The sequence below is a fragment of the Phaenicophaeus curvirostris genome, chromosome 13, assembly GCF_032191515.1.
Source record: "Phaenicophaeus curvirostris isolate KB17595 chromosome 13, BPBGC_Pcur_1.0, whole genome shotgun sequence".
Lineage (NCBI taxonomy): Eukaryota > Metazoa > Chordata > Aves > Cuculiformes > Cuculidae > Phaenicophaeus > Phaenicophaeus curvirostris.
Window position 1 is genome coordinate 13,541,877 of NC_091404.1, and position 26,810 is coordinate 13,568,686.

General features: G+C 39.2%; 1 protein-coding gene across 5 annotated transcripts in view; it reads right to left on the minus strand.

The window, feature by feature from the left end:
* The window catches only part of KLHL13 (kelch like family member 13), a 69,687-nt gene that overhangs the window by 37,457 nt on the left and 5,420 nt on the right, over nucleotides 1-26,810 (minus strand). The window contains exons 1-5 of one of the 5 annotated variants that reach the window (XM_069868062.1): nucleotides 22,830-22,965; nucleotides 21,730-21,794; nucleotides 17,080-17,193; nucleotides 15,236-15,294; nucleotides 7,058-7,129 (exon numbers count right to left, since the gene is read on the minus strand). In XM_069868062.1, coding sequence (XP_069724163.1) covers nucleotides 7,058-7,129; nucleotides 15,236-15,255 — 92 coding nt within the window. In that variant the 5' untranslated portion in view covers nucleotides 15,256-15,294; nucleotides 17,080-17,193; nucleotides 21,730-21,794; nucleotides 22,830-22,965. Of the gene's footprint in view, nucleotides 1-1,597; nucleotides 1,617-7,057; nucleotides 7,130-15,235; nucleotides 15,295-17,079; nucleotides 17,194-21,729; nucleotides 21,795-22,829; nucleotides 22,966-26,810 lie in introns of those variants that run through there. The other 4 variants (XM_069868061.1, XM_069868064.1, XM_069868063.1 and 1 more) reach the window with 4 other exon arrangements.

The following is a 26,810-nucleotide window of genomic DNA, read 5'->3' on the forward strand; positions in this document are numbered from 1 at the left end:
AAGTTTAACTTCTAGGTATGCTGCTGGAAATTCACCAGTTGGCACAGAATGAGTTCAACTTCTGTTTTCGGTCCCTAAACTGTTAAAAAACAAAACTGAAAAATACTTGCTCAGTCAAGTGATTTGCTGCGGTCAAATTATTTGCCGTTCCATTCTAACAAGTTCCTGGCCTCTCTCCTTCTATTCATCTACTAAGCAAGGAACTGTTCTAAGGAACTGAAAGCACTAGATGGAAACAGAGTTATGCTATATGGAAACTATCTCAAGTCTTGCAAACTGTTTCTAGTGTGACCTGAAGAGTCTCCTGCACTTCCAGAACACCCCAGGCTTCTGGTAGCCTTATAGAAAGAAAAAGTTCTCTGCAGAGCAGGATACCTCCTCAGAAAATATCTAGTCATCCTCTACAGCAAATGGAGGTGATCTATACATTGTTGAGTGTTATTATACTAAGGACCCAAAAGAGACTGCCTTTAACATTCAGCTGAACAGGGGGTAGAGAGGGTGTACAATCAACGACTTTGTTCATGTCACAGAAATAGCACATTCTTAGTGTTTATTAAAAAACTTTTCAAAAAAATGAAACTCCAAAGTGTATACCTTTACATTTAGATATTTCCAGAAGAAAAAAAAGTATCACAAAAATGATACTTCATATTGAAACTTCCATTTATGAAATACACTGTTATTTTCTAATTCACCAAATGCCAAAATTCCTGTGCAATAATTAAATTATAGAAAGAAAATTACAAACTGCTTTATTCGCTAGCATCTACGAGAATATAGATTTAATGAAAATTGTACATTTCCTAGGCAAAGTTTCTAAAGATGAGTTATTTATTTCAGGCAAGTTTGTTATGGTGGGTAAACATACAAGCTGTGAATTCATTTCCAGAAGCAGATTCAAAGTGACAGTTTTAAAATATTCACTTGGCAGACTGGAACAACATCCCTATTTAGTGACAACGTAACTATCCAGATAACTTAGGAACAAATCAGGACACACTCCTTTGCATAAAAAAATTGTACATGGCAAGAAAAGTTGAAGCAGATGCTGGTTTTGGAAAAGCCCACAGAACACTAGTCTTATTTGGATTTTTAAAACCTATGAGATATTTAAACCATATAGTTTTAACTCTCCTGATTAAAAACCTTTATTCACGAAGTTTTCAGGACTATTCTATAACAGAGGATTGACACTGTGAACTTTAAACATCAGACTCCCAGTGAAAACTGAAGTTTAGTGCTTTCAGAGATGTTCACGTAGTGCACCAAACAAGTCCCAATGCTGAGCCACTTTAGCAGCACTACTGCACCCTCTAGGCAGCTTTCTACATCTTTGTAGTACTGTATGTGCAACCACATCACTTCTTCCTGGCAAACCATCCTTTGGAAACATAGAACTTGAAAAAATAGGCAAAGCTTTGAGAAGGAGCATGGAGAAGACTGCATGGAGGTGGGTCAGAGGGCTCAGTCCATGTTACAGCTACTGACAGCAGGGCTGCATAGCTACCCCTCCACGCTCCCTCACAGCGGCTCCACCAGGAAAAAAAGGTCTCAATTCTGGAAGTAACACTAGACTTCTATGCAAAACAGTCACATCATTCTCACCTGTGCTGCTCTAGTGAATCACAGCACACTCAGGAGAGACCGCATTACCAAAAAAACCACATCAACAGATGAGCACGGTGGAAAGGTCCTTGGGGTGAAATGGCATTGCGCAGCTGTGATGCACGCAAAAGCTTTGTACTCAAAAAAGTCAGCTAAACAAGAAATATTTGTATTTCAGCACCTTCTACAGCTGCAGTCATCTATTTCTCTATAGCTGAAAATCTCTTTTTAATGCATACATATACAATACCAAACAGCACTGATAACCAAGCTGGGAGATGATCCGGTGGGTCTCTTCCAATCTGGTGATTCTATGATTCTCTGAAATAGCATTTATAATAGTACAGTTGTAATTCAGGCATTTGCCTGCCAGAGGGAGCTGAAGGAAAGAAAAAAAATCATATATCTCAATACTTCAAAAAGTTTTGGCTTTGTCCCACACTAAATAATTCAACTATTCATGGAAGAAATGTTTTACTGCAAAATAAACCCCAGTGGTGTTTGGTACAAGGCAGTCAACAGCTTCATCCCACACAGAGCACTCCATACCAACCCCCCCACTACCAAAACCTTGACAATGATGTCCAATAAACTTGCTCCACAAATAAGTCCCTCTGGGTCTCAGAATGGAAGCAAAACCTACCTTAAGGCGTATTTAAGGCATATTTAAATACTTTTTAATACACAACATAGTGAAGATGACTACTTTCCTCTACAAAGGAAAACATCACATGAGATGACACCTAATATCTTACGACCTTGACTTGTCATTAAATGCACATCAATACTGTGCAAAGACTACACTACTAATCTGCCAGAACAAAATTTCTATTATGCTGAAAACATTTAAATGCTTACTGGTCTTCTTTGCACATTGTTTCCACTTTCAACTTCCAACAGCTAACACCAGTAGACCCATAAATCTGCACGTGTTAAGAGCTGCTACAGCATAAAACTAAAATTTATAAGCTACCATATTAATAATTTATTCTTGCACAGGATCAGCTACCCTGAAGAGCTTAAAAAAGCAGGATTTTTTGTTAAAGGGAAACTGAGATTCTGTAAAATAGCTCGGGAAAGAACTCCACTGCACAGATGACAGACAGCCCCTTCTTTCCATCCTGCACTTCAGTTAAACTACTCCAACTTCAAAAACTTGAGACATAAAAGCAAGCACAAATCCCACCAGAGTTTTTACGTTTTGTAAAAGAGCTGAATGAGTACACCCTTAAATAGCATCCTTAAATATTAAGGGCTAAACTGATCCAACTTTCCTTCTTCAAAATTTGACCAACAGCTTTAAAATGAGCTTAGTAACATCCTATGTGTTTCTTGCAATCAAAACATTTTTAGGAAAATCAGTTATGCCACCTTCTGGTTTTCATAAGAACTGTTCTACAAGACAAGTACTCATTTTCATAAATTCCCATTTTAAATGAGGGGAAAAAACCCAGCATAACCAGAAAACTCACTTCACGTAAGACACTGATTCTTTGGTTGATTTATGCAACATCACTTGTGTCCAGCCTTAAAGATCTTACGGTTGAGAAGAGCAACAAAGCTGGTGAAGGGGCTGGAGAAAAAGTTCCGTGAGGAGCAGCTGAGGGAACTGGGGTTTTCTAACCTGGAGAAGAGGAGGCTGACGGGTGACCTCATCACTGTCTACAACTACCTGAAAGGATGTTGTGGAGAGGTGGGTGTTGGTCTCCTCGCCCAAGTGACAGGCAAAAGGATGAGAGAGAATGGCCTCAAGCTGTGGCAGGGGAGGTTCAGACTGAACATTAGGAAAAAATTCTTCACTGAAAGGGTTATCAAGCACTGAAACAGGCTGCCCAGGGAAGTGGTCGAGTCACCTTCCCTGGAGGTGTTTAAAAGATGGCTGGATGAATGGCTCAGGGATATGATTTTGTAGTGGATGGGTACGGCTGGGCTTGATGATCTCAAAAGTCTTTTCCAAACTAATGATTCTATGATTCCTAACACTGTACTACCTGCTGACAAACACAGCATCATTGCCCCATGTTAACTGGTTTGAGATATGAGCTATTGTGCTCTTTGCCCCATCTCACCAGCTATAGCAAAGGAACTGGAAAAGTCAGAGAATGAGAAGGATGAACTTGTGAAATGGCTTCTGTACAAGGAACAACTTGTAGACTGGACAAAACAGTATGGAAAGCCCCGAGGCGAGAAGAAATACATTAAAAGTCTATAGTGTCGCAAAAAGCATGCTAAAGGTATACAAGGAGACAAAGACATCTACAAGGATCCCCACTTGCTCTTGCTTCTTTCAACTATGCAATGCTATAATCCCACAAAATTAAGTGTTAAAATGATCAAATTTTTAAAAAATAAAGTCGGGCACTGACATCAGCCATGCCTGAACTGTTCCTGCCTGCTCATGTATTTACAGACATTTGTAAGTGTCACTAAACAGACTTTTGCAGTTTAGCAAACTATTTATTCTCACTTGGAACATGAATTCTACATTTCAAACTTTAAACTGAAAGCAGTGTTAGTGTCTAGCGATGCAAACCCAATCTCAATTGCACTCATCGGTCCTTTCAAGGCACTAAAATCCTTGAAAGCTGAAGCTTTTGAGGCCTTTGAATGGCATATATTGGAAACACGAAAAGAAGGCAAGATTAATTCTGGGGACACCTGGGAAATCTCTGCTGAGCCAGATATACCCTACTCTAAATGCAAAAGTACAGGATACAGCAGTCAGATTAGGAAGGGAGGAAGGCAGGGAAATAAGCCAGATATTTATTCAATAGGGTCAGTACTGAACTTGAAGCAAAATGCAGTTGGAAGCTCGAGATAAGACGAACATTTGCCACAAGAGTTTCTGTAAACACTGAAATAAAAACTTCCCAGTGTTCAATAAACCTATGCAGGGAAATCAACATCTACAGCAACTACTGGACCACAGGAGTTTTACATAACACTGTGACAGAACAGAGTTCTTTCTTTAGCGCTTCTTACTACATTTCTGCAAACGTATGTTCTGGCTCATCTCCTGAATCAAGCAACAACATGCACACACATACCTATTTCTGTTTGATTCTTTCAAAGAAGTAGAAACAAAAGCAAACTACCAACACCCTGCTGCACAAAAAGCAGCTGCTGGGGAGATTTTTTTCTTTAAAAACACAACAAAATTTTGCTGGGTCCTCAAATGCACTTTCAGGGATTTGGAGGTCGGAAGGGAGTGGCAATCCTCGACCTAAGCACAAAATACTGATTTATTAAAAAGAAAAGGCCTCTTTCTGAAGATTAACAGGGCCGTTAAATAATTACATTCAATAAACAGTTAAAAAAGTGGTTCGGTATTCTCAGACATCATATCAAGCACCTTGGTGTAAAATAACTAAAACTAGTATTGGCAGATAAGCAGGCTATTTATTGTTATCTTTTATCAGCACCCTAGAACAATGCACAAGGCACAGTGCAACTAAGCTTTTACTCCATTGCTGTAATCTGATGAAAGCTTACAGAATCCAAAGAGCAAAAGTAAAATTAAGTCAAATTACCAAGCCTTAGCTTTCCTTTGCTGAATGCAAATAATAAACTCTTTTTAACAGCAAATTCCAGTAATGTCATTCAGTTCATTTACCCTCCTTCGCCCAAGTTCTGCATTTTAAATGGTCTTATAACTCTGTACGTTAACTGTCTGGAGAACAAGGCCGTTCCTGTTTTTAAACAACGCTCCTCATTACTCCTAAACCATCCATAGCAGAGAGGTGGCTAGTCTAACTTCAGCTCAAGCCAGCATGCATCACATAATTACTCCTCATCAGCTGACGTCTCTGAAAAGCAGCAATGAAAAGGATTTCCGGTTTACAATGACAAAGCAGTGATGTCTTGGCAATCCCCTGAGCAAAACCTGAGACGGATTACTATGTATTTTACTATATGAGCCCAGCTCTAATTATCTGAGAGCAGAACTGAGCACAGTCACATTGGTGCCCTAATTACTGGGGAGACAGCACAAGAGAGAAAACCTCACTGTCAGAGCAACAAGGAACCCAGACAACAACCAAAGATGCTGCTTTAGCTAGGGTAGAACAGCTTTACAAAGGCTGCAAACTCCTCTGCTTCAGTTCTCATTTTCTGCTTTACTCCCACATTGCTCTGACTCACTCAGTCACGTCGAACCATATTTAAGCAACTGCAAACATGGCTTTGCTATCCTTGTCCAGCTGAAGTATTGAGGAACTTGCTGACTTGTTGATACGTGACCTCTATACTCTTTGGGACAACAGAAGTAAATTGAGAGCACTGGAAGATTTAACACGTTCCCTTCAAATTACGTTTCCTTCCAGATCCTTGGCCGATACACCTTCACTCACCTGGTTGTCAGCTTTGATTCAGCTGGCCTGTAACAGGTGAGCTGGAGCAGAATAATGAATCTGGAAGTCTGGAATTTGGAACAGGGCAGTTACATGCTGAAAATGTTTGGAATCCAACATGATGGAGCTGGATGTCGTAACACAGCTTGGGAAGATGGAAGCAATTAGCAAGATGCTCAGGTTTCAGAAATGACATGGGAAGGTCAGGCATAAATATACACACAATATTGTAACAAGGCAGGACAGCAGTAGTTACAGCTAAAAGTTTTCTGTGACAGACATACATCAGCATTTTAACAGTGCACTACTATTATTTTGAGTTGTTAAATTTACTAGAACCTATGGGAATCATACCAATACATAGATTTCAGATTTCAGCAGGCATTTATCTGAGGGATTCCTAGTCACCAGGCTGTAGAAGAACATGCTGTCAAAGCAACTCAGTTGTTTCCCTGGTCCTGCAGGATGCTTCTGTAACACCTCAGCAGATCTTGTGAAAACTTAATAGTTGCTTCAATTTTCACTGTCCAGGGCAGGATACTAATGTAAATAACCTAACACTTCTAATTTTTACAAGGTTAGCAAGCTTGAAGTGCAGCTCATTAAAACAAATCAATTTAAGATGCAAAACCTACTGGTCTTCCCATACAGTCAACATCCAAGCAAGATTGGATATCCTGTTCTTCCAGCATAGTCTCCATCATTGTGCGATTATCTTCTAAGATATGCCTGATTTTGTATCCAAGTGAACAAAAACCTAAATCACAGACACATCCCAGATGTCCAAAGACAATGAATCACCAAATGTATTAACCAAGCATCACACATGAACATTAACATGCAGAACACCTCAAGTATTAAAGAAATGGAAGTGGGGTTTTTTTGATTGGTTGAGTTTTATAATGCAACGGTTTTTTTGGTGTTCAGGCATGGAAGGTTTTTTCCCTTCACTCAGTAACTGGCTTCATTCATTTCCTAAAGCCATTTGCTAAGTAGCATTTCCAGAATTCCTCAGTTTTCCAGATGGGAAAGAAGGCTTCCAGGCTGCCATCCTGAAAAAAAACCTGATGTCTGCAGGAGTGCAGGCACTTGCAACATACCTGTGATGAAGCACTGCCGATACCTCTCCTCTGAGCACAGAATGATCCATGGCACCTAGGTTAATGACTCCCCTGTTGATCAAAGCAGATGAAATGTAACACGTAATTGTAGATGAGAGTAGCCACACTGAAGTTCGCTTAACACAGCAGAACACATGAAGATGCAGCAAAGAGCTGTGGAGCCCACAGATTTTTGATAAGAAAATTAGGGGGTTGTTTGAAGAAATAAAAATCAGTCATAGAACGCCACAAAGCAGGCACCTCAGTATCGGTGTTCTATCCATGTCCCTACTGCCTTCTGAGGTTCTTGCAGAAACATGTCAAGGCTATCAACAGCAGAAGTAAGACAACTGACTCAAGAATAAATTCCATCAACTGAAAATTCTGATGTTAAAAATTCTGATGTTAAAAAACGGAAAAACTGTGACAATATAAAATGTGCCAATCCCAGTGAAAACCCTTTGTCCCAGTCTTCCCCAATCCTAGTGCACACAAGCTTTTTTCGCCTTAATTTACCCTCTACTGTTCAGCTGTGCTGCCTTTCTTTTCTGCTACTTCCTTGACTACCATAAACTTCAATTACCCTTCCTTTGAATTGCAAAGACAGGATCTAATCTAGGATGCTGATTTCTTGCATAGGATCAGCTACTTGTCTTGTATTCATGCGTGCTTTATGAACACAAGGAAAACACCTAGGAGAACATATAACCATACTACTCCATTTCAGCACTAGGAACAAAGCTTCAGTGCAACAAAGCTTCAGTGTTCCTTAAGTGCTAAAAGTCTGAACAGAAATGATAGCAGACTTGGGCCTAATTTGAAGCACAAACAGTAAATGAAATGAAAAAACTGAATTGTTCTATTAATCACTCATCTTTGTTCAACTTGGAGAAGAAAATGTTGAGAGGAATCTAATCACAGGTTTCCAATACAAAAAATGCAGTTGTTGAAAATATAGAGGTACTCCCTTCACAAGGATGCACTTATTTGTTCCTTTTTCCTTTATTAAAAATCTTTCTTGAAAACATGCTACAAACTGAATTGCTTTCCCAAGAAAATAAAAAAGTCACTTTGGTTAAGTTACTTTTGTCAACTCAAAAGTAAAATGTCTTCAGACATTCGAATGTGACAATATTTACATCAAAATGATATTTTCATTTCTTCTTTTCTACCCACATACTACTTGGACAGATCTACATTTATGCTTTTCATCTTGCCTGCAGTACTACATCAATAGGGATGTGTAATTTTGCCTGACTGGTAATTTGTTTGCTGATGTGAGTAAAGAAAGAACATTTTGTTTGCAGGATCTTTTCCCTTGGCAAGAGATTGAAGATACAGGAAACACAAAGGGTGCTGTTTCTCTGAAGAACTTATACATTCAGGCTAGCAAAAGCCTTAAACAAATGCAGTTACATCAATAAATAACTTTTATCAATTTATGTCATCAAATCAATTGGGATAAACTGCAGAAGAAAGCCCTCTCTCACAAGTGTGTGCTGCCTGTATAAAGAGTTGCTGTCAAACATACTACAATTTCTTCCAGAACTATTTCTCCAACATCTCCAAGATGTAATATTTTCCCCCCCGTCACTACACGGAGCATGAAAAGTTGCTTTCTAATGCCCTACAGAGCTCAGCTTTGCTGGTTTTGCAACATTTGTTCGCCCTAATTAGATCAGCCTTTGGCAAAGCATCAGATAAACACCTCTACATTCTCTTTCATGCAACCCCTTGTGCACAAAGGTGCCTTTAAGAAAAAGCAATGGTAAGTTCTCTTCCAAAGCAACCACCAAGTTGGCAGTGACACATGGCACTTGATGTTGGTCAGACTGCTGATGCACTGCAATTATTTCTTCTTAGGCTCTCAGTCTGATTTTTTTACAGATCCTCAGCTGCACCTGCTCTCTTTGTGCACTCTGAGTTATAAGCACTTTGGATGAAAGATGTTTTATCTTTGTTTACCAGCACTGCTTGTCAACTAAGTATTCAAGCAACAAATCACCCAAGGACAGTTTCTGCAAACTAGCTACTCGGCTGTACTTTCCACAGCATTTTCACATACACATAAAATGAAGTAGAAGCATAGTATCATTAAACTGAAAAGCACAAAAGATCTAAACTTGTTGCAGAATCAGTTGTTCACATAGATGAAGGAGAAAAAAAAAATGATAAATCCACTTCATAAGAAAGTTTAATAATTTCTTCTTCAATTTTGGTTTTTTAATTTAAAACACAAAACTACATACAGCAAGGCAGACTATCCATAAAACTTTGCCGCAAGAACCAGGAGCTCAAGGTTGACACAGCACCAGTAGGTATTACAAGCAATTGTTAATTGTAAGCAGCAATTGTTAAGTCAGCACTTCACCTCTTGCAGACCCAGCACAGAAAGATGCTCAAAAGCCACCAAAACTAAACATGACAAGAGAAGCAAGCAGATTGCAGAGAACTCTACTAGCATGACAACAGCAGAGACTTGGGCCTTTTCATCAGAGGATATTCTCATCAAGCAGCAAACACCCAGGCTAAAATATCTGTTGGGTCAGGGTTGCTTAGGAGCAAGTGTTAGAGGTCATCAGACAAACATTTTAAGAAAGATTCCCCTATGGATTTTTCTCTTTAACTGAAAAGATACTATGACAGTGTTCTTTACTATGTTTAAAAATAAATCAATACAGTGTTTCCAAAGCTGTTCAGTCTCAGCTTCTTGAAGCAAAAGCAAGACATCATTGTTAAAAACAGAAGTTGTGTGAAACTGTCCAAAGCCTAAAATTTAAGGAAGCTTCTGTTACTAAAAAACCAACACATTTTATATTTCACACAGAAGTTAATTAAAATTCAGCAGTAGGCATATGCTGGATCAGTTCAGACTTCCTGAAATGCCATTTCCAAGCGCTGTAATTTCAGGCAAGTTGCATATACTAAAAAGGAAGTGAGACTGTTTAATAGAACAGGATCCACTACACTGAACTTGATCATACAGAACCATATTTAAAATCAGTGCAAGTAATTCCTGTTTTACGTAAACCATTCTACTGCAAAACTAGATTGTAGAGCATACAGAGTACTATTAAAGCAATGTAAACAGCTGGCTTGTAAAAAATACAGTCTGACTTGCAGGACGTAAGGTGCCAATGAAAACATGATCCACATGCAGAGTATAAAGCTCCAGCTACACTGCTTTGCCCTCATCATCCTGTATGTCCAAAAATTATTCAGAAGGGCTCCTGCACCAAATCAGAAATTGTTTTACTGCACAGCTACAGCAACCTTTAACACGACATTGTACAGATAGCAAAATAAACCTCTAAAGCTATTACACAGGGAAGAAAATACTTTATACAGACTTAATGCAATCAAAATCGCAAATATCATTCACCAACTCCAACCTCTGCGTAGAACTTGCAGGAGCACAATCACGCTTCTGTGCTTCCAAGCTAAAACAGGATTATTTCACTGCCTAAGCACACCGGCATCTGTGCCCTAACGGATCTTGGCTCTCAAGTCAATCCATGTGTTCTGGCAGTTACAGGCTTCCTAATTTGAACTCTAAGAATGACAAGTCTGGCAATACCAGAGTCATTGTTAAATTTCTCTACAAACAGAGATTTGCATTTAATATAAAGATTTATGTAAGTAACATTTAGAAACAAATCTGTCTGCTTGTACACTCGTTAAGTGACATGCAGGATAAAAACTAGCCTTAAAAAAACCCAAACCTCTGAGCACACTTTTACCCAAACTTCTATCCAGTAGTTCATGTGAGCCACAAATCATCCTCTGAGGTCCCCCTTCTCTTTGTACACTGTTTCTATGGTTTATCTGAAGCAATTCAGCTACACTTTCCACACCAATGACCTTCAAGATGACACAGTTTCCAACTTATACCCCTGTATACACAAATGCCCCTGCCATGCCTGAGGCTATCTGTTATGGCTTTGCAGCTTACAGCCCCATCAAGGACAGAGATAGATTGCTCTTCTCCACCAATACTCCACATCCAGCAGACCTCACAGACACATCTCTCCAGACTGGAGTGGAAGGTGCATCTCTTCCCACATGTGCCATTTCAAGCTGTATTTCAGGTTTCAGACAGTAACCTACAAAGAACCAGGCTGGTGAGTCCCATGCACCTAACATGTTACACACGAAAGAAGGATTCTCCCTTGCCTCCTTCCATTCATAAATGCCCTCACTTCACTGACAACAGAGTTAGCTTTTACCTGAAGATGACCAGCGTTAAAAAAACCTGCCTTGGTACACAGCATCACATCCTTCCCACAAATGAGGGAGGGACCTGAAACTCGCCCATTTCCAGAAGGAGCTGCTTGTGACACCAGGTCAGGGCACTGTGCTAGGACAGTCTCAACCCATGCACTAAAAATAAAGTAGCAGAAAGCAGAATTTTTGCAATGCTGAGGTATGTGTACCAAAACATTGTTTTAAATGAAGTATTTTTTTGAGCTGCAAGTCAGCTAATCAACTGTTCCATGCCCGGATTTGCATGATGAACCAAATGTAAACTCTCGCATATTTATGTCAAGATGAATCAAAATATTATGAAGCTCATTAGTTGGCCCAACAACATCTAATGAATTTGATGTGGAAGTGTTCTTAAAACGTTTGAGTCCTTACCATATCTTCAGTGTTCGGTAAAGAACTTGCATTTCACCTGCATTTTCCATCCTTTATAAAGCCTTTCTCCAATAAAAGTCACTTATGGCTACAGCTTCAGCACATCAAAGCTCATTCATCACCACCTATACTTAATAAATTCACACTGGTGAAATCAACTCCACTGACAAAAGCTGATAAGTACTGCATGTTAAAAAAAAAAAAACCACGCAGAAGCAATCCAGCAATTACAGTAAAAATCGTGAAAAACATGTACTACCTCCAGGAAGGCAACAGGGCTCATGACATTTGGAGCCTACTTTCTCCCCACTAGCAGTTAAGAAACCAGCTGCTGACTGTCAGTTATTTTAAGAGCATAAAGCTTTCTGTGGTTACTGTGATCAGGGAAGGCCAGTGGAACATACTAGTCCATTCACGAGGAAACTGAATAGCTCAGATACAGCATGTCCCTTCAGTGTCCAACCTGTCACATACACCCCTAATCTACTGATTACTGAGGACACAGCTCAAGTACCTATTACTATTGTACAAATTAGACTTACTCAGACATGGGCAGATGTCAAGTAGAGCAAGGCACTCTCATTCAGCCTGTCAGGAAAAAAATCAGCACAGGGAAAGGGTGTGCATCTCTGTGTTCTGGTTGAAGTGCCTCATTTCTAAAATTTTAAGTTAAATATTATTCAGTATACTTACGAATTAATATTTTTTAAGTTTACGAACATAGGAGTCAATACTACTAAATGAAAAGGCTTTTATTGTACATTCACACTTTGTTAGCAAAGTCACTTCTGAACTTAATGGACTAAGTCACAGTAACTTAAGCCCTTTAAAGCCTGCTGCTTCAGCATGCAAAGGTGAAACATTTTTCCACTTTTAACCAGAAATCCTGAACATCAAGTGCACAGTAATAACCCCATAAACACAACAGTAACAGGTAAATAGCAATTTCCATTATACATCCCACAGATTTTATGTCCAAATACTACTCACAGAAAGAGACACACTACAGCACAGAGGTTAAAGCCAAGGTTACAATCACAGAACTGGGAAAAGAAAGCAGCTGCTGCACCTCCTCCCTGCAACAAGGACTAAACTGTATTCAATTCACGATCTATCTTATCATACCCGTATTCACCCTTGCAATAATCCCATAAGAATTAATGAAACTAGCCAGATAGATATTACCTATTATTGCAGCTACTAACGTGACAGAGGAGCCTTATCCTCTCTCAAGTATTAGAGCACAACCCAACACAGCCATATGCTGAAAATCAAGAAAAGATGACTGCTATGCAGCCTCAAGATCCTTAACAGTAACCATCTGTACGAATTAAATGCTAACCCCACAAAATAACTTATCTTTTTCACAGAGCCTTTCCTGAAAATAACCACACTTACAAAATAGTCAACATCTGTAATTAACCCTCAAATAAAAATGTATGTCTTATCACTAACTAATCTGTGTTGTTTTCTTGAAGAATGTAAACAGGGATACTATTAAGAAGTGTCATCTACAAAGGAAACAGCCTAAGGAAGTACTAGACCCCTGAGCAAGTTCTCCCTGAATGACTGGGTCAGAGCTAGGACTACCAGAACGTGACTGTCTTAGGAGCAGAGCAGCCTCAGGAGCTGCAGCAGGCGGCTTTGCCCATGAGATCTAATCCAGACACTCTGCTTCAGCCCTGCAAATAAGAACAACATATGCCAGGACCAAGAAATCAAATACTCCACTACTCTGGTTGTCCACAAAAGGCATCACAGAACATAATATTTTTATTTAAAATAACAATTATTGTTCTTAAAAGCTATACTATTATGAAATAATTTTCTATATTATCATTGCTACTCAGCCAACTGTGAAAAAGTCTTCATGGATTTTGGCCCCAAGAGTGATCTCAAAGGCGCAAAGTAAATCAAATCAACACTATCTCGTGGATAAACCAGCCTGAGCAGCAAAAAAATTCTTCTGCTGTTTCATAAAGAATCCAACACCTGGCCAGGATACTGTTACAAAGAAAACCTCCCACAGCCTTCCTGAACTGGCAAGCACAGCCTGGAAGAAGCCAGGGGAAAGATGAATACGAGGCAATGTTACCTGGAATCAGACTTTCTTTTGATCGAAACCAAGACAGACTACTAGCTGCTATATGAAGATGTTGAACCTTATCCCAGAATAAGGAAATAAAGCATTAATGGCAATTTTTAGCAGTAGTTACAAACCAGAAAACCATATCTATGAAAATATGCAAAAGGCTCCAGGATGACTGATGACTAAAACCCACTTAAAATCTTTTTTTTTTTTTTCCATAGATATAGGTAACAAAATAGGCAAACACCTTCTAAGAATCCCAGCTGGTTCCTACCTAGGATTTTGAGCAATTACAAGTCTATTTTAATTAAAGGATATTTTTCAATTTAAAAAAAGAACAAAATTTTCATGGTGTAACATTAATACTACAAATGCAAAAAAAAAATTTAGAAATCGAGGCGTCTCAAATAACAGCAGTTCTTCTGACCTGAGCTCTTCAGTACCAAGAAAAGCACTAAAGTTGTCCACAAAGGCATCATTCTCCTAGGTAATTATCATTAGGACAAAGCAGTATCTCCAGAGTATCAAAGCTTATAGTTTCAAAGAAAGTACTCACGACCACATTATTCATATTTAAAAAAAAAAAAAAAAAAGCACAAGACTATCACCGAAAATCCTAAAATAACATGCTGCTTTAATTTTCAACTGTTACTGGAAATTTGGCAAATAAAGAGGAAACACTGGGACTAATTTCTCCAAAGTAAAGAGCAGGCTGATGAATCTACAGCACTAGAAACAGCACGTTTATGAAGTCCATCTGACAAACACGACATTGTATCACCTAATTATGAGCATAAAAAATGTCCTTGTTTCCACAAAAATAAATCCCTTCAGTACTTACTCAGGTACCGTTGTATTCTGTCATAGAGGTTTCTCCTTTCCTTTAATATTTTGGGAGCATAGTTTAGCTGCATAATCCCAGAACACAGCTGTATTCCAGCAGACAAGAACTGAAAACTGTCATGAAAGCTTCTACTGACTGCTACTATTCCCATCTTCTTTATGGCAAATATATAAAACTTCGAATTGGACAATAAGGTGTTAATAAGTTTTAAGGTAGAATACATAGCGCCTGTAAGGCTGACAGAAGAGCTTCTATAGGTACCGAATTAACCTTACTAAAGGTTGTTGATTTATCCAATATCAGAGGATTTTACTGACGCCTATAACACATTCAGCAGTCAGACTCTAGTGGACTGATTGCTATAGAAAAGTTAGGCATCACGGTTTATCATTTATGAAACCATACGTATTCTATTGCTCTGCCTTCAAGTTCTTTATTTCAAGCATCAGCTTTGCCTGTGGTTTCCATGAAAGGGTCCATATTCATAGCTTTCCAGAACAAAATGAAACTGTTACGCAAACGGCACAGTTATTCCAAGTTAGAGAAAAAAGAAAATCATTCCCACATTAGCATTTTGGGCTTTTTAGGAAACATGTCAGTTACTCACAAAGTGTCTCTCCACATCATCTCCAATAAGCAGGAATATCTCCTCTGTTCTTCATGCACCTGTAGTCAAACAGAAAAGAATTGAAGAATCACAGACAGACATCCTGAAATAGCATCTGCCTCTCAGATACCATCAATTTTCACAAAATAAACCAAAATTAATTCTAAATATTCACACACAATATAATATTGTCCCCATTTCACTAACTTTCTCCAATAAAATTACAGAGATAAAGGAGCACAAAAAGAAAATTGCTTCTTGCTTTCATGTATTACACTGTTCTTTGCTGCAGAAACAAGGATAAATTATGAAAACTAATCAAGTGAACGGAGAGACCACATGCCCTAGATTTTTCAAATAATCTCCTGGTTTAACCCAGTTGTTCCTGAGCCTGCCGATCCCATGAACAATTTACTAAAATAGAAGCTGTGGCTCATTAAAGCCACCTATTATTTTAAGGAAACAGCTCAAATTATTTATATGCAAGATGTAATCACATTAATTCAAGCAGAAGAGGCCAAAACCTTTGAGTTCCATTTTTAAGATCTAATATAGTTGATCAAAAACTCCGTGTTTCATTTTTTTGTCTCAAGAGTACGATATCATACAGTCATTAACCAAAATGAAAGACTACAGACTATTCGAGTTTTTGAACTTGGACTGCCACTGGAAAGGAAAAAAAGCTGTAACATTTCAATTTGCTCATGTCATTTAGTAGAAAGCAGAGCAAAATATAAACTATGCAACATCCCCAAAAAACCCATGCTTCTGATTTTTGGTCTTTTATATATTTTGCATTGATAAACATAAGTGAATGATAAAAAAATTGTAGTCATATGAATTAGATATTTATTTAAAGCACTATACTATTCCTTCACAGCCCAAAGTAGAAATTTATTTTTCTACATTAATACTTCTAACATATAAGTTAGCGTATTTAAATACAGTCACAAGACAGTATATCTATGTAGCAGATTTGAATAATAGGTCAGTGTATATATATAACAAAAAGCAAGCTCCTGCAAGTCATCATGTCCTCTCTGATTGCTCTGTACCATTATAAACCAAATTCTGACTTGAGAAAGTAGGTTACAACCAATAGGGATTTAGGAGCCAGTCTAAAATTTCATTTTGTTAACCTAGATTTATACATTTACTGGAAAGAAATCACACTGAGTATTTCTAAGTGTAAATTGTAAATTCAGTGTGTGCTTTGCAATACTTTAAATGTGCCATAACATAAACAGCAAACAGGATTGTATAACAGCATATAACTTGCCTGCTCCCTCCCACTGATGCTAGAGCAGCTGGCATTACGACATGGTTTTTAACTCCTAGTGTTGCCACATCTCAGGACATCCCCTTGTTTCAAATAAATTTCAGGTTTTCCTCTATTAAAGAAGTCTGTTGAGTAAACAGGATGTTTCATCTATCCTCTATCATGAAACTAACTTGTTCAAAAAGCACCATGTACATCTGAACTGCTTTCCTACCTTCATACTCAGAAATAGTTATTTGTGAAGTCCTGTGTGATGCGCAGTTAATGTAATTAGGAGGGATACCACAGTCTGGATCAAAATGCAGGTGGTCCTAAACTTTGCAAAATTCTGAAGTTGGGATTAATTTATTTCTTAGGAATTAGGTGAGTTGGCCTCATCTTGGACAAGCATACGTTACAGATGGGTTTGTCTATACAGTTAAGCAGCTTCTTTTCATACACATTCCATCCTCACCATTGATTCTCTGTGTCCAATACACAAATATAAGGATTCACACCTCCACTTACAAATTTACAGCTACTCGCTATGCCCATGGAAAGAACAAATCTGATCATCAGCACTAACCTGCCTCCTCTGACAGGCGCTGGGGGCTGAATTCCTCACTGCCTTGCAAGTTCCTCAGATCTCTTTGGTTTGTGGTATTTGCTCTTGATGCTGCTGTTATATTTTGCTGTCATTCTTTCATATGCAAAAGGAAGTATATACAGTTACGAATAGCAATTCATTTCCTATATAACCTATTATATTTATTTTAATGACCTTCAGCACGAATTTAGGAATGCAATTTAAAAGGGGTGTGGTAAATGCTCCTATAAAATTGATAAGCCTTTCACAGAGAAGTGAAACTACCAATTCCAACTCCATAGAACACATAAAAACACTCTATATGTTGGTCATATGCCAGTGCACATAACTCGTATATCGGCCACCCTGCGAAATCGTTTTACTTTTATGCATAGCAAGTAACAAGTGATATGACAAAAGGAAACGACCTCAAGTTGCACTAGGGGAAGTTTAAACTGGATATTAGGAAGTATTACCTCACTGAAAGCATTGCGAAGTATCGGAACAGGCTGCCCAGGGAAGTGTTGAAGTCACCATGCCTGAAGGTATTTAAAAAAGCGCGTAGATGTGGTGCTTAGGGACACAGTTTAGTGACAGACTTTGCAATGCTAGGTTAAGAGTTTGACTTGATGACCTCTGGTTTTGTGACCTTCTATTAGAATGCTCTAGATTTTTCAGAGTTGACAGATGATGCACATTGCCTATGTAGGTTACTTGCATCAGTTACAGTCAGCTCTTCAGAAACTACATTAAATTAGCGACACAAGACCAGTCGAGGAGTGTGCGGGTCACAATCCAGGAACAGGTGCTGCACTTTGAAAAAGCCAGTGTCACAAAGGAACCCAATAAACTGTTGAAATACAACCCTGAGCATAAGATCTGCTTTGCTCCCAACGGAAATTTATTAATCTTTTTAAGGGAAGAAGTTTTACCCATCAAAAGTGATACCACGAAGCTTGTTAACTGCAATTACATAATGTTTGTTAACGTACTTCAAAAATACGTTCAATATTTTATTTGACCTGTTCTAGGAACACAAATAAACCAAGCTTCAGCATGTTCACACAAGCTCAAAAGTGTTCAGCAATGTTTTATGTATAAAAACGAAGCTTCTCATTGGGATAGTATTTCACTTATACAGCAAAAGAAAATAGTTCTCTGAAGAAGATCGAGCCATTAATACGCAGCTTATAAATCATATCCAAGTAGAATGCCTGCAGTTTAAAATAGTGCCATAGGCAGCAGGAAAGTGCTATGCCATATTGGATGCCCTTACGTTATACTCTCAAAATCAGGAGCTTCAGCGATTACAGCACAGAATAATCCAACCCCAGGGAATGGGCTTTTCTCCAATTAGGTCAAGCCCTAATGAGACCAGCTCTGCACACAGCAATGCTGGCCCTGGACCAAAGGAGAGTGGGACAAGGAGGCAGCAGGGACCAGTGTCCCAAAACACCCAACAGGACACGTGAGACAAGCCAGCTCACTGGCAGAGCCACACAGACCAGACAGGTTAGTAACTCTCCTGGGTTCACATCGACATTATTGCTTGAACAGCAGCACTGCTCTGTCTCTTCTGCCCTTGGCCTAAACACATGCATCACCTCTTCATCCCCAGATGCAGCTCCAAACACCATCCAGAGCTGTGCACAGCACCCAGTCAGTCAGACACGCACAATGCAGAGCAGGTCCCTACCAATGACGACACCCACACTCCTGTTTCGGGGTGTCCATACTATACAGCAAGCATCATCCACACCACACTGCTAAAGGCCAGGTGGGCTTCTGCCTCCATCGTTATGACTGGAGGAAGGTTTTTAATAATTATCTCTCAGAAGTCTTTAAAATACAGAGTGGTGACTCTTGGCCTACATGGATTGCTTCCGTTTGTCACGATCTCCATTGTGGGGAGCACATGCCACAGATTTAGAGGCATCGGCTACTATAAATAGTGCTCTCAAAGGGCTAACAGAAAGGCCAGTTCCACATCAGAGTGAAAACACGTGATCACAATAGGAGCTGAAGTACTTCACTACATTGAAATCTTCCAGTCTTCAAAAGCAACGTATTACCCGATAATAAAAGCAAAAACACTCAGAAAATTAAAGTTCACTTTCCCATCTTCTGCAGTCATATCTTTTGGTGGCCATGTCCTTTGCCTGTAGGTTTCATCTAAACCACATTCCTGAAAAAAAAATAATAACCTATATATGGAAATAAAAGCCTGGGAAAACACTTCTGGACCAAATTAGCCAGTGTGATTTCAAACAACAGTCACTGTCAGTAAGCTTACAAATTCTGGAGTGCTGTTAATGGGTGAAGGTGGAAGCTAAGGCAACACCAGGCTGCAGATCAACTTGAAGACATTAGTTTTTCTTTGTTTTCTAGCAGCTATTTTGAGCATACCTTAAAACGATAACACACACTACACTGATAATTCAGGAAACACTAGGTCATAAGGCTATCCAGAGGACAACACAGCACACACCACTCACTGGCTTATCATAAGCTAAACAAATTACATGAGTTGAATAAGATGTGTTTCACATGTCAGTAATTTAGCTTATTATTTAGTAGCAAACATTTTCTAACACTACAGGACAAAGAGCCAAGATAAGATTTGTATTTCTAATACTACTTGTCCTAGAAACGGATACCAAGAATCTCCCAAACATAAAGACCTTGAACACCAGTACAACAACACTCCAGTTCTTTGGGGCCCAAAAAGCACCTCGAAGGAACAGTTAGAGAAAACACACAACTTTTGGGTCACTGATTGCCAAGGGGCAGAAAAAAACAAAACCAAAACCATTCTTGATTTCCTAACTTGTACTGAGAATCATTTCCATCCTTAAAATTCCTCTTAACTGCACTGGACATGCATGGTTATTCTGATATTACATACATTTGTTCTCAGTTCCACAAGAATCACAAGGTTTTGATCAGGGAAAATCTGTGAACAGTGAAGCTCCCTAGCTTACCTTTCAAACAGTGAAGCTCGCTAAACAGGACAATTTAAAATGAATGAATGTTTAACCCTCCAAGCAGCACGGTTTAAAATTGTTAGCTCAGTCTATCTGTGATTGGAAAAAGTAAACTGAAGCTTTGGACACATTCTAATAAGATTTCAAAGCTATCTATTTAATAAAATACAAATATATACATTTGCCTTTTTCAGCTAAGCTGAACAAATGTCTCAAACAGCTGAAAACAATCAGTCCTAACAGTATCTCCTTGTATTGCATGCACTACTTTGTACAATGAACTAAAACCAGCTTCCTGTGTCTTTATCAATTGTTCCAATAAATTACCTAAGGCCACATAATTTGATCCACATCAACAATTTAACAACAATTACAGTACTTTCATCAAAGAAGACTTCCTGTATGTTCAAGGTATTAACATTGCCTAGCATTTCAAGTTTATTAACCAGCTTTTGAAAGCCCTAGATAAAACACTGCTCCCAGGGAAGAGCTAAACATGACATGGTTGGAGAGTTCTACAAAAGAAACTGAAATATTTTCAATTTGAACATTTGCATGTTAAGCATCTAAACTGCTGCAAAGACTTGCTATACAAGAATTTCCAAGAGCTGTTCATTTCCAGTCAACTGTATCCAAGTCATGATATTTAACGATATAAAAGTCTTCTAATTTCTGTCCCAGCAAAGGCTGACAAATAGTATCAACAGCATCTGCTGAAAATTTACTCTTACAAACGTGCTGCTCACCCACACAGTCTCTCAAGTCATCTATTTCATACTGGGAAAATTCGTCAGAATAATTTTCAGTGCATCATTTTATGGATGCCTACTGCAACATCTGGAAAAGGCTATGTAAAGAATACAAAGCTTGTACATACATAAATATTTACATATGCATCCTTCAAACTAGAAAGTTTCAAGTTACTAACAACAAAAATATCTAAATATTTTGACCAACACTCAAAGATATCTTGAAAGGTTCCTGCTTTTTTGGATACATTAACCATTAAATCAACGTCTATTAAATGACAAGTTTCATATAAGGAAAGCACCACACAGAAGCCAGATATGAAAGGTCAGACCAAAGACCTATTTGGGTAAGCTACCTGTCTAACAGCAGTATATTCAGGATAGATGCCAGTAACACGACACTGCACTCTGACAGCTTCCATCTGCCAGCGTTAAAGGGGCTTTCTCCCACAAAGTAGTCTTTACCACTCCACAATTCACTTTTTTTCTTCCACTAATTAATCTAATCACATTTCAAACTAATTTGTGTTCAAGACATCCCATGACAATTCAGTCTTGATATAATTATACACTAGATAACAATGGCATCTCACAATATAATTACACACTACAGGAAAGTGTCCTGCAGCTACCACCTCAATAATTTCATAATGCACCACCCAGCAGCCTTCCCACCTCCAGTGCCACACTGGCTGCAGACTTGCCCAGTATTGTTTCCCAAAGAGTGCTCCCCTGCTGAGCTACCCTTCTGACTTACTGTACTATCTATTTACTGCATGAAAAGCTGGGAGCACATCCACATTGAACTACACAATGTGTTGCCTAGTTATGTTAATTGAACAAGAACAATTACACTGGGGTGTAGCCATTAAAAAAAAATAATTAATTGCATACACAAAGCATCTCAACTTTCTTACCGTTCATGGCAGGATTCCAGGGCTGTGTTTCGCCATTCCCAAATAGTCCAGGTTAATTCTGACATCTAGAACAAGGTTCAGGAAGAGAAAAAACATTGTCACACACATTGGTACACTATTATTCACTACAGATGTTATTTTAAAGAACTGCAGGGTGCAGCATCTCCAACAGAGTTAACTGTCGGTTTCTGCAGCTCTTTGAGCTCTGTCTCCACTGTGAGTGGAAAATTGGATAGCCCCGCTTCTTGCCTGGAGGGAAGGTTCACAACTCACTACAAATCTGCTGCACTCCGCTCTTCTCCTTGTATATATACACAATTCTGCAAGACTATAGCTTCAAATAAAAATCAATTTCAACAATACTGCAGAAGAAAAGTCAGAGCTAATTTTACTTTTAAGTTACTCAAGTATCTCCGTATCTTGGAAGCAGAGTCACTATTTTACGTAAATCCCTAAATGCACACGAGCTGTAGGAAGTACAAAACTCCTAACAGCAGTTGCATCTTGATACTACGCCACGCGTGCTTTTCCCCACTGGAAGCTGGGCTAACAAAAAGAGCACCAGTCACAAAGGGGTCGAAATAGCACAGAGTTACAGAGAAAGGTTTCACAGCCATTTGCAAGTTATCGTAATTGCCAGAATGAAGAACTAGAGAGCAGGATTTAGGAAGAGGCACTGCTTTCCTTTTTAATGCTGAAACGATAGCATGTTCAATTGAAAAGGAAAAAAGCAGCCAGTTACCCCAAAATGCAAAGAGCAATTAGCCATATTGTCACGTGCAATAGCAGTCATTATTTTTATAAACCACAAACGCTGCTTTCACTTCCTCTGTGCTTCCTCTCAGAAAACAAAAAAAATTGAAACATTACACTTGGCAACTCCTGTTCTCACATTTAGTTAGCACCAATAAGTGATGGGTCACTTCTATAATTCAATGAACACGCGTCTTTTCAATTACAAGCCCTTTCCAACCTGAAGTTATTCACCCAGTCAAAACAATATTAACAGCAAAATCAGAGGAAACCGCAAGTTAGTGGGTAGTAAGGGATAAGCAGCAATGTGGGACATTCAGGCTTCTTAACCAAAACAAAGGAGTTACCTTAAGATTAGAGAGGTTATTACAGTTCTATTTCATGCAGCTTTCTTCCTTTTAATACTCTTCCTTCACGTGCATCAAATTGTTTACCTATTTACGTACACACGTCTATGCACGGCAGCCAAAGACCCATGTTCCAGAATTAAAACATTCATGTGTCATGAATGACACACAATTTGTCAGGAAGCCTCTCACACAGGTCATTTTGGTGCTGGTGGTATGCAGCCCTCTAGAACTGGGTGTAAGATCCAGGCTTCCCACTATCCGCTATCAGAGCATTTCACCCAACGTCTCTGCAAAGCCGTGTCAGGCTACCCCAGTGACACACACAAGCATTACAGTGCAGGGCCTTGTGAAAGGCTCTCAGTAAGGAAAATCTCAAACAATGTCAGACTTGTTAGACACATCTGGGATGGCACTGAAACAATAAAGTCAATACAAAGCTAGCATTTTTTCCTCCAACTCATTTTTTTCTCCTCCCATTTCTTTTTCCACCATTATTTATTCTTGACTCCATGTTTGGGAGTGTAAAGTGTTGCCATGCAACCTCATCTCTTGCACAGCACATTTTCCAGCCCATCTGCCTCCTACTGTTAATTTTACTAATGAATGAACAAATTGAACTAGTAATGGGAACTGGTAAGAACCATAGCAGGGAAGACAGGACACTTGCACAGCAACCGCACACCACACCCCATAGCACCACCAGCACTGTTGGAAGAGCACTACCACTACTGCCATCCCCTGCGACCCCACCAACAGTGTCTAAAATCAACTATAATTCTTTCACTCCTCACCAGCAGATCGCTATAGCCTAACCATAAAATACATGGATTCCCTATGAGAACTATTAACTGGGATTCTCTTACTTCACGCATAACTGCAGGGTTATTTGCAAGGAAGGAGCCACATTTCTGCCTATCGAGCAGCCTTTCAGCTTGTGAGCCTCTGCCCTGGCTTTGGATCTCCTCCTCTAAATACAGCTCAGCACCCTCAGCTGCTTGTCCCCCCTCTCTGCCAGGCGGCTACCAGCTGAGCTGCTCTTAAGTACTTTCTAACCTATTTACTCAGGATCAACTGATACAAAGAGTGATTATTTAGGCTGTTTAAACCACTCCAGCTTATTTTGGTTGGCATTCTGCCGAAGAGCTCACATAATTTTCTAAGCTGCCAGAGGTAAAGTTTACTGGAATATTTTCTCCTTCTACAAACCAGGAATGATGGCCAACAGCAAAACCAGACAAGAAACCCCTGCCAGCATCCCAAAGGAAACTAGGGCTGCTGGCACACCTGTCATCACCCACAGAATGAATTTTAAGAGGAGGGCTAGTCTTGCCTTCTCAGCCCTTTCCAGAGAAGCAACTTCACCTGGCTCTCACAGAAGACATAACCAAGAGCCCCACAAGTAGAACAGACACATGAACGTCAATAGTAATACAGCCTGCAAACCCCTGCCCTTGAAGGAAGTCAAGTGATGCTGGTAAAAGCCTTCAACTTGCCTTAAGGCTAACAAGTCTTGAAAGAGAAAAATGCTACCACCATAGGCTAAAGTTAGAATATACGCTGACTAAGATACTGCCAACAAGGTTAAACATTTTTTTTTTATTCTGTTGAACTCACCCCACCCACCACCATACACAAACACCAGAAAAAAATAACAGGTTGAAGAAAGACTACAGTAACATAACAAGATTTGGGAACAGAAACTGCCTTTTTGTTCTGTGCACGTGAAGCACTATCACGCCAAGATCCTGGTCCATCACTGTGGCTCCTAAAGTCAATCAGTTGCAGAGATCAGCAAAAGCATTTAAAAAAAAAAGTTAAAGAATAATGGTAGGAAAACAAAACCTCAGAGTCTCTATCCTCTTGCTAAGAGATGATGCTAGGAGAGTTGTACCATGGTTCATTTAGACCCTCACAGCAAAATCCTCCACGTATTCAACCTTACATTAAGTTACTAAACAATTCCTGGAAAAGATTAGCCTACTTGGAAAGTTATGGGCCAGGTTCTCTCGTAGTGACGTTGGTGGTATCAATTGCTAAGATAACTGGTCAAGTTAATGACACCTCCACCAACTCCCAAGATAGCTGAGAACATGATCATCTCACTACTGCTCTCTTTAAATAACAAAACTCCGTTTGAACATTAAGGACAACATTTTCAGACTTGGGGAAAACATGGTACCAAGTCTCACCTGGAGTACAGAAGTACCCACGCAAGCCTTTCTACCATTAAAGACACCAGTGTTTTATATTGCCCAAGTCTAACAAAGAACAGAGACAGTGAATGCTTATGCACTTACTGTTACTCCTCCATGACAAATGTCAGCAGTCACAAGAGACTGGTCTGATTTGCATAGCCACCAAGGGGGCACTCTAGTGAATTCAGAATCAATATCGCTACGTTACCTAGATTTATCCTTTGATTCTTTTGTAGCTCAAGCGTTCAATTCATAATTTCCAGTTTGAATATTTAAGTTTGCAGTCTTTAGTTTATATATCTCATAGAGCATACACCCTGATGGAAAGACCTGAATTCCACTGTATAAAAACAAGCTTAGAATAGCAATCACAAGAGCCAAGCTTAAATTTCTAGATACAACACTGTTAAAATTCCAAATGTGATATTAAAGAGAATAAAACTGATTACATTCTGTTCCTGTTAAAAGCTTCAAGCATAGAAAAGCAATAAAACACAGCTGTGAATAACTAACAGCAATACAACCACATATGTACTTTGTAACTTCTAGTTGCCACTACTTAAAAAGTTCTACATTAGCAGTAAGCAAAAGATGATCAGGAATGGGAGGTGGGGCTATATATAGAACACACGTTAATTTCGATAGGATTCTAGTGCCACTCACAGCTTTCTTTAAATAACAGATGTGCTACTCACTTCCTCTGCTCTACTCAAAATCTGTGGGCAGTCATAAACTTGCCCAGAACCGTGACTGTTTCATAACATTGAGCTTACATGGGAGTCAGGCACCGAGAAGCCAAAATTGACGAGGCAGAAGAGCAACCCATTTCTCCCTCTCATCTTCCCTTTAAGATAACATCTCATACATTCTCCCTCAGAGATAACACCTGTGAGCAGGATGCAGACCAGTGCTTTGATTCCTACAATAACTTTCCCCCTACCTTTCTGTAGTACTGAATTCAGGCTTTCATGTAAACATTTTACAGAAAGCATGAATTCATGTGGATCACTTAGCTCCTACTCAGGTGAACAGCTAGCTGGAGAACAGCAGTCCTAGGAACGTCTCCTTAAAGGCATCTGGAAACACAACTTGTATGAAGTAGGAGAACTGCCCTGGTCCTGCTGCACTGTATTTGATGATCCATCCCCAGCATCTGCTGGGAGATGCAGTCCTGCTTTCCCTCCACTCACCTCCAGCACCTTCCTGCTTCTACCTGTGAAAGCAACAGCAAGGTGTAGCCATAGGGTGAGTTAGCAGACTGATAAAGACTTCACTGAGTGCGTTAGTTTCCCATGAGACAAGCAGCATGAAATTGCCCTGCAATCCCACAGGCACTAGCTCTGCCAAGAGAGTTGCAGCAGGAGAGCAGGGCATAAGGCAGGAGTACCCAGGAATGAATCCAAAAAGGTACCTGCAGCACCAAACTGCCTCCAAAGCCTCTAGCATCAGATTGCGCCCTTCAAGTGTGAATTGTCTGGTTAACTTTCAATCCATAACAAGTTTCTGAAGGAATTTAAAATTTAAATGTTTCTTATTTATGTCTAACAGAATTATTTAAATATGTAGAAAATACACTACAACAACATATAACAGAAACAGAGCTTCAACTTTAGAGAGCTGGGGTTTATGCCAGTACAGTAAAAACTTGCTGGATATTTCAGATCATCATCTTAGTATATTGCTGGATATTCCACATTAGCATTACCAGATAAGGTCAGTTATTCAAAAGAATCAAAGTTCCCACGATGCGAAATGAAGTGCACGTGGACTACATTCAACTTGA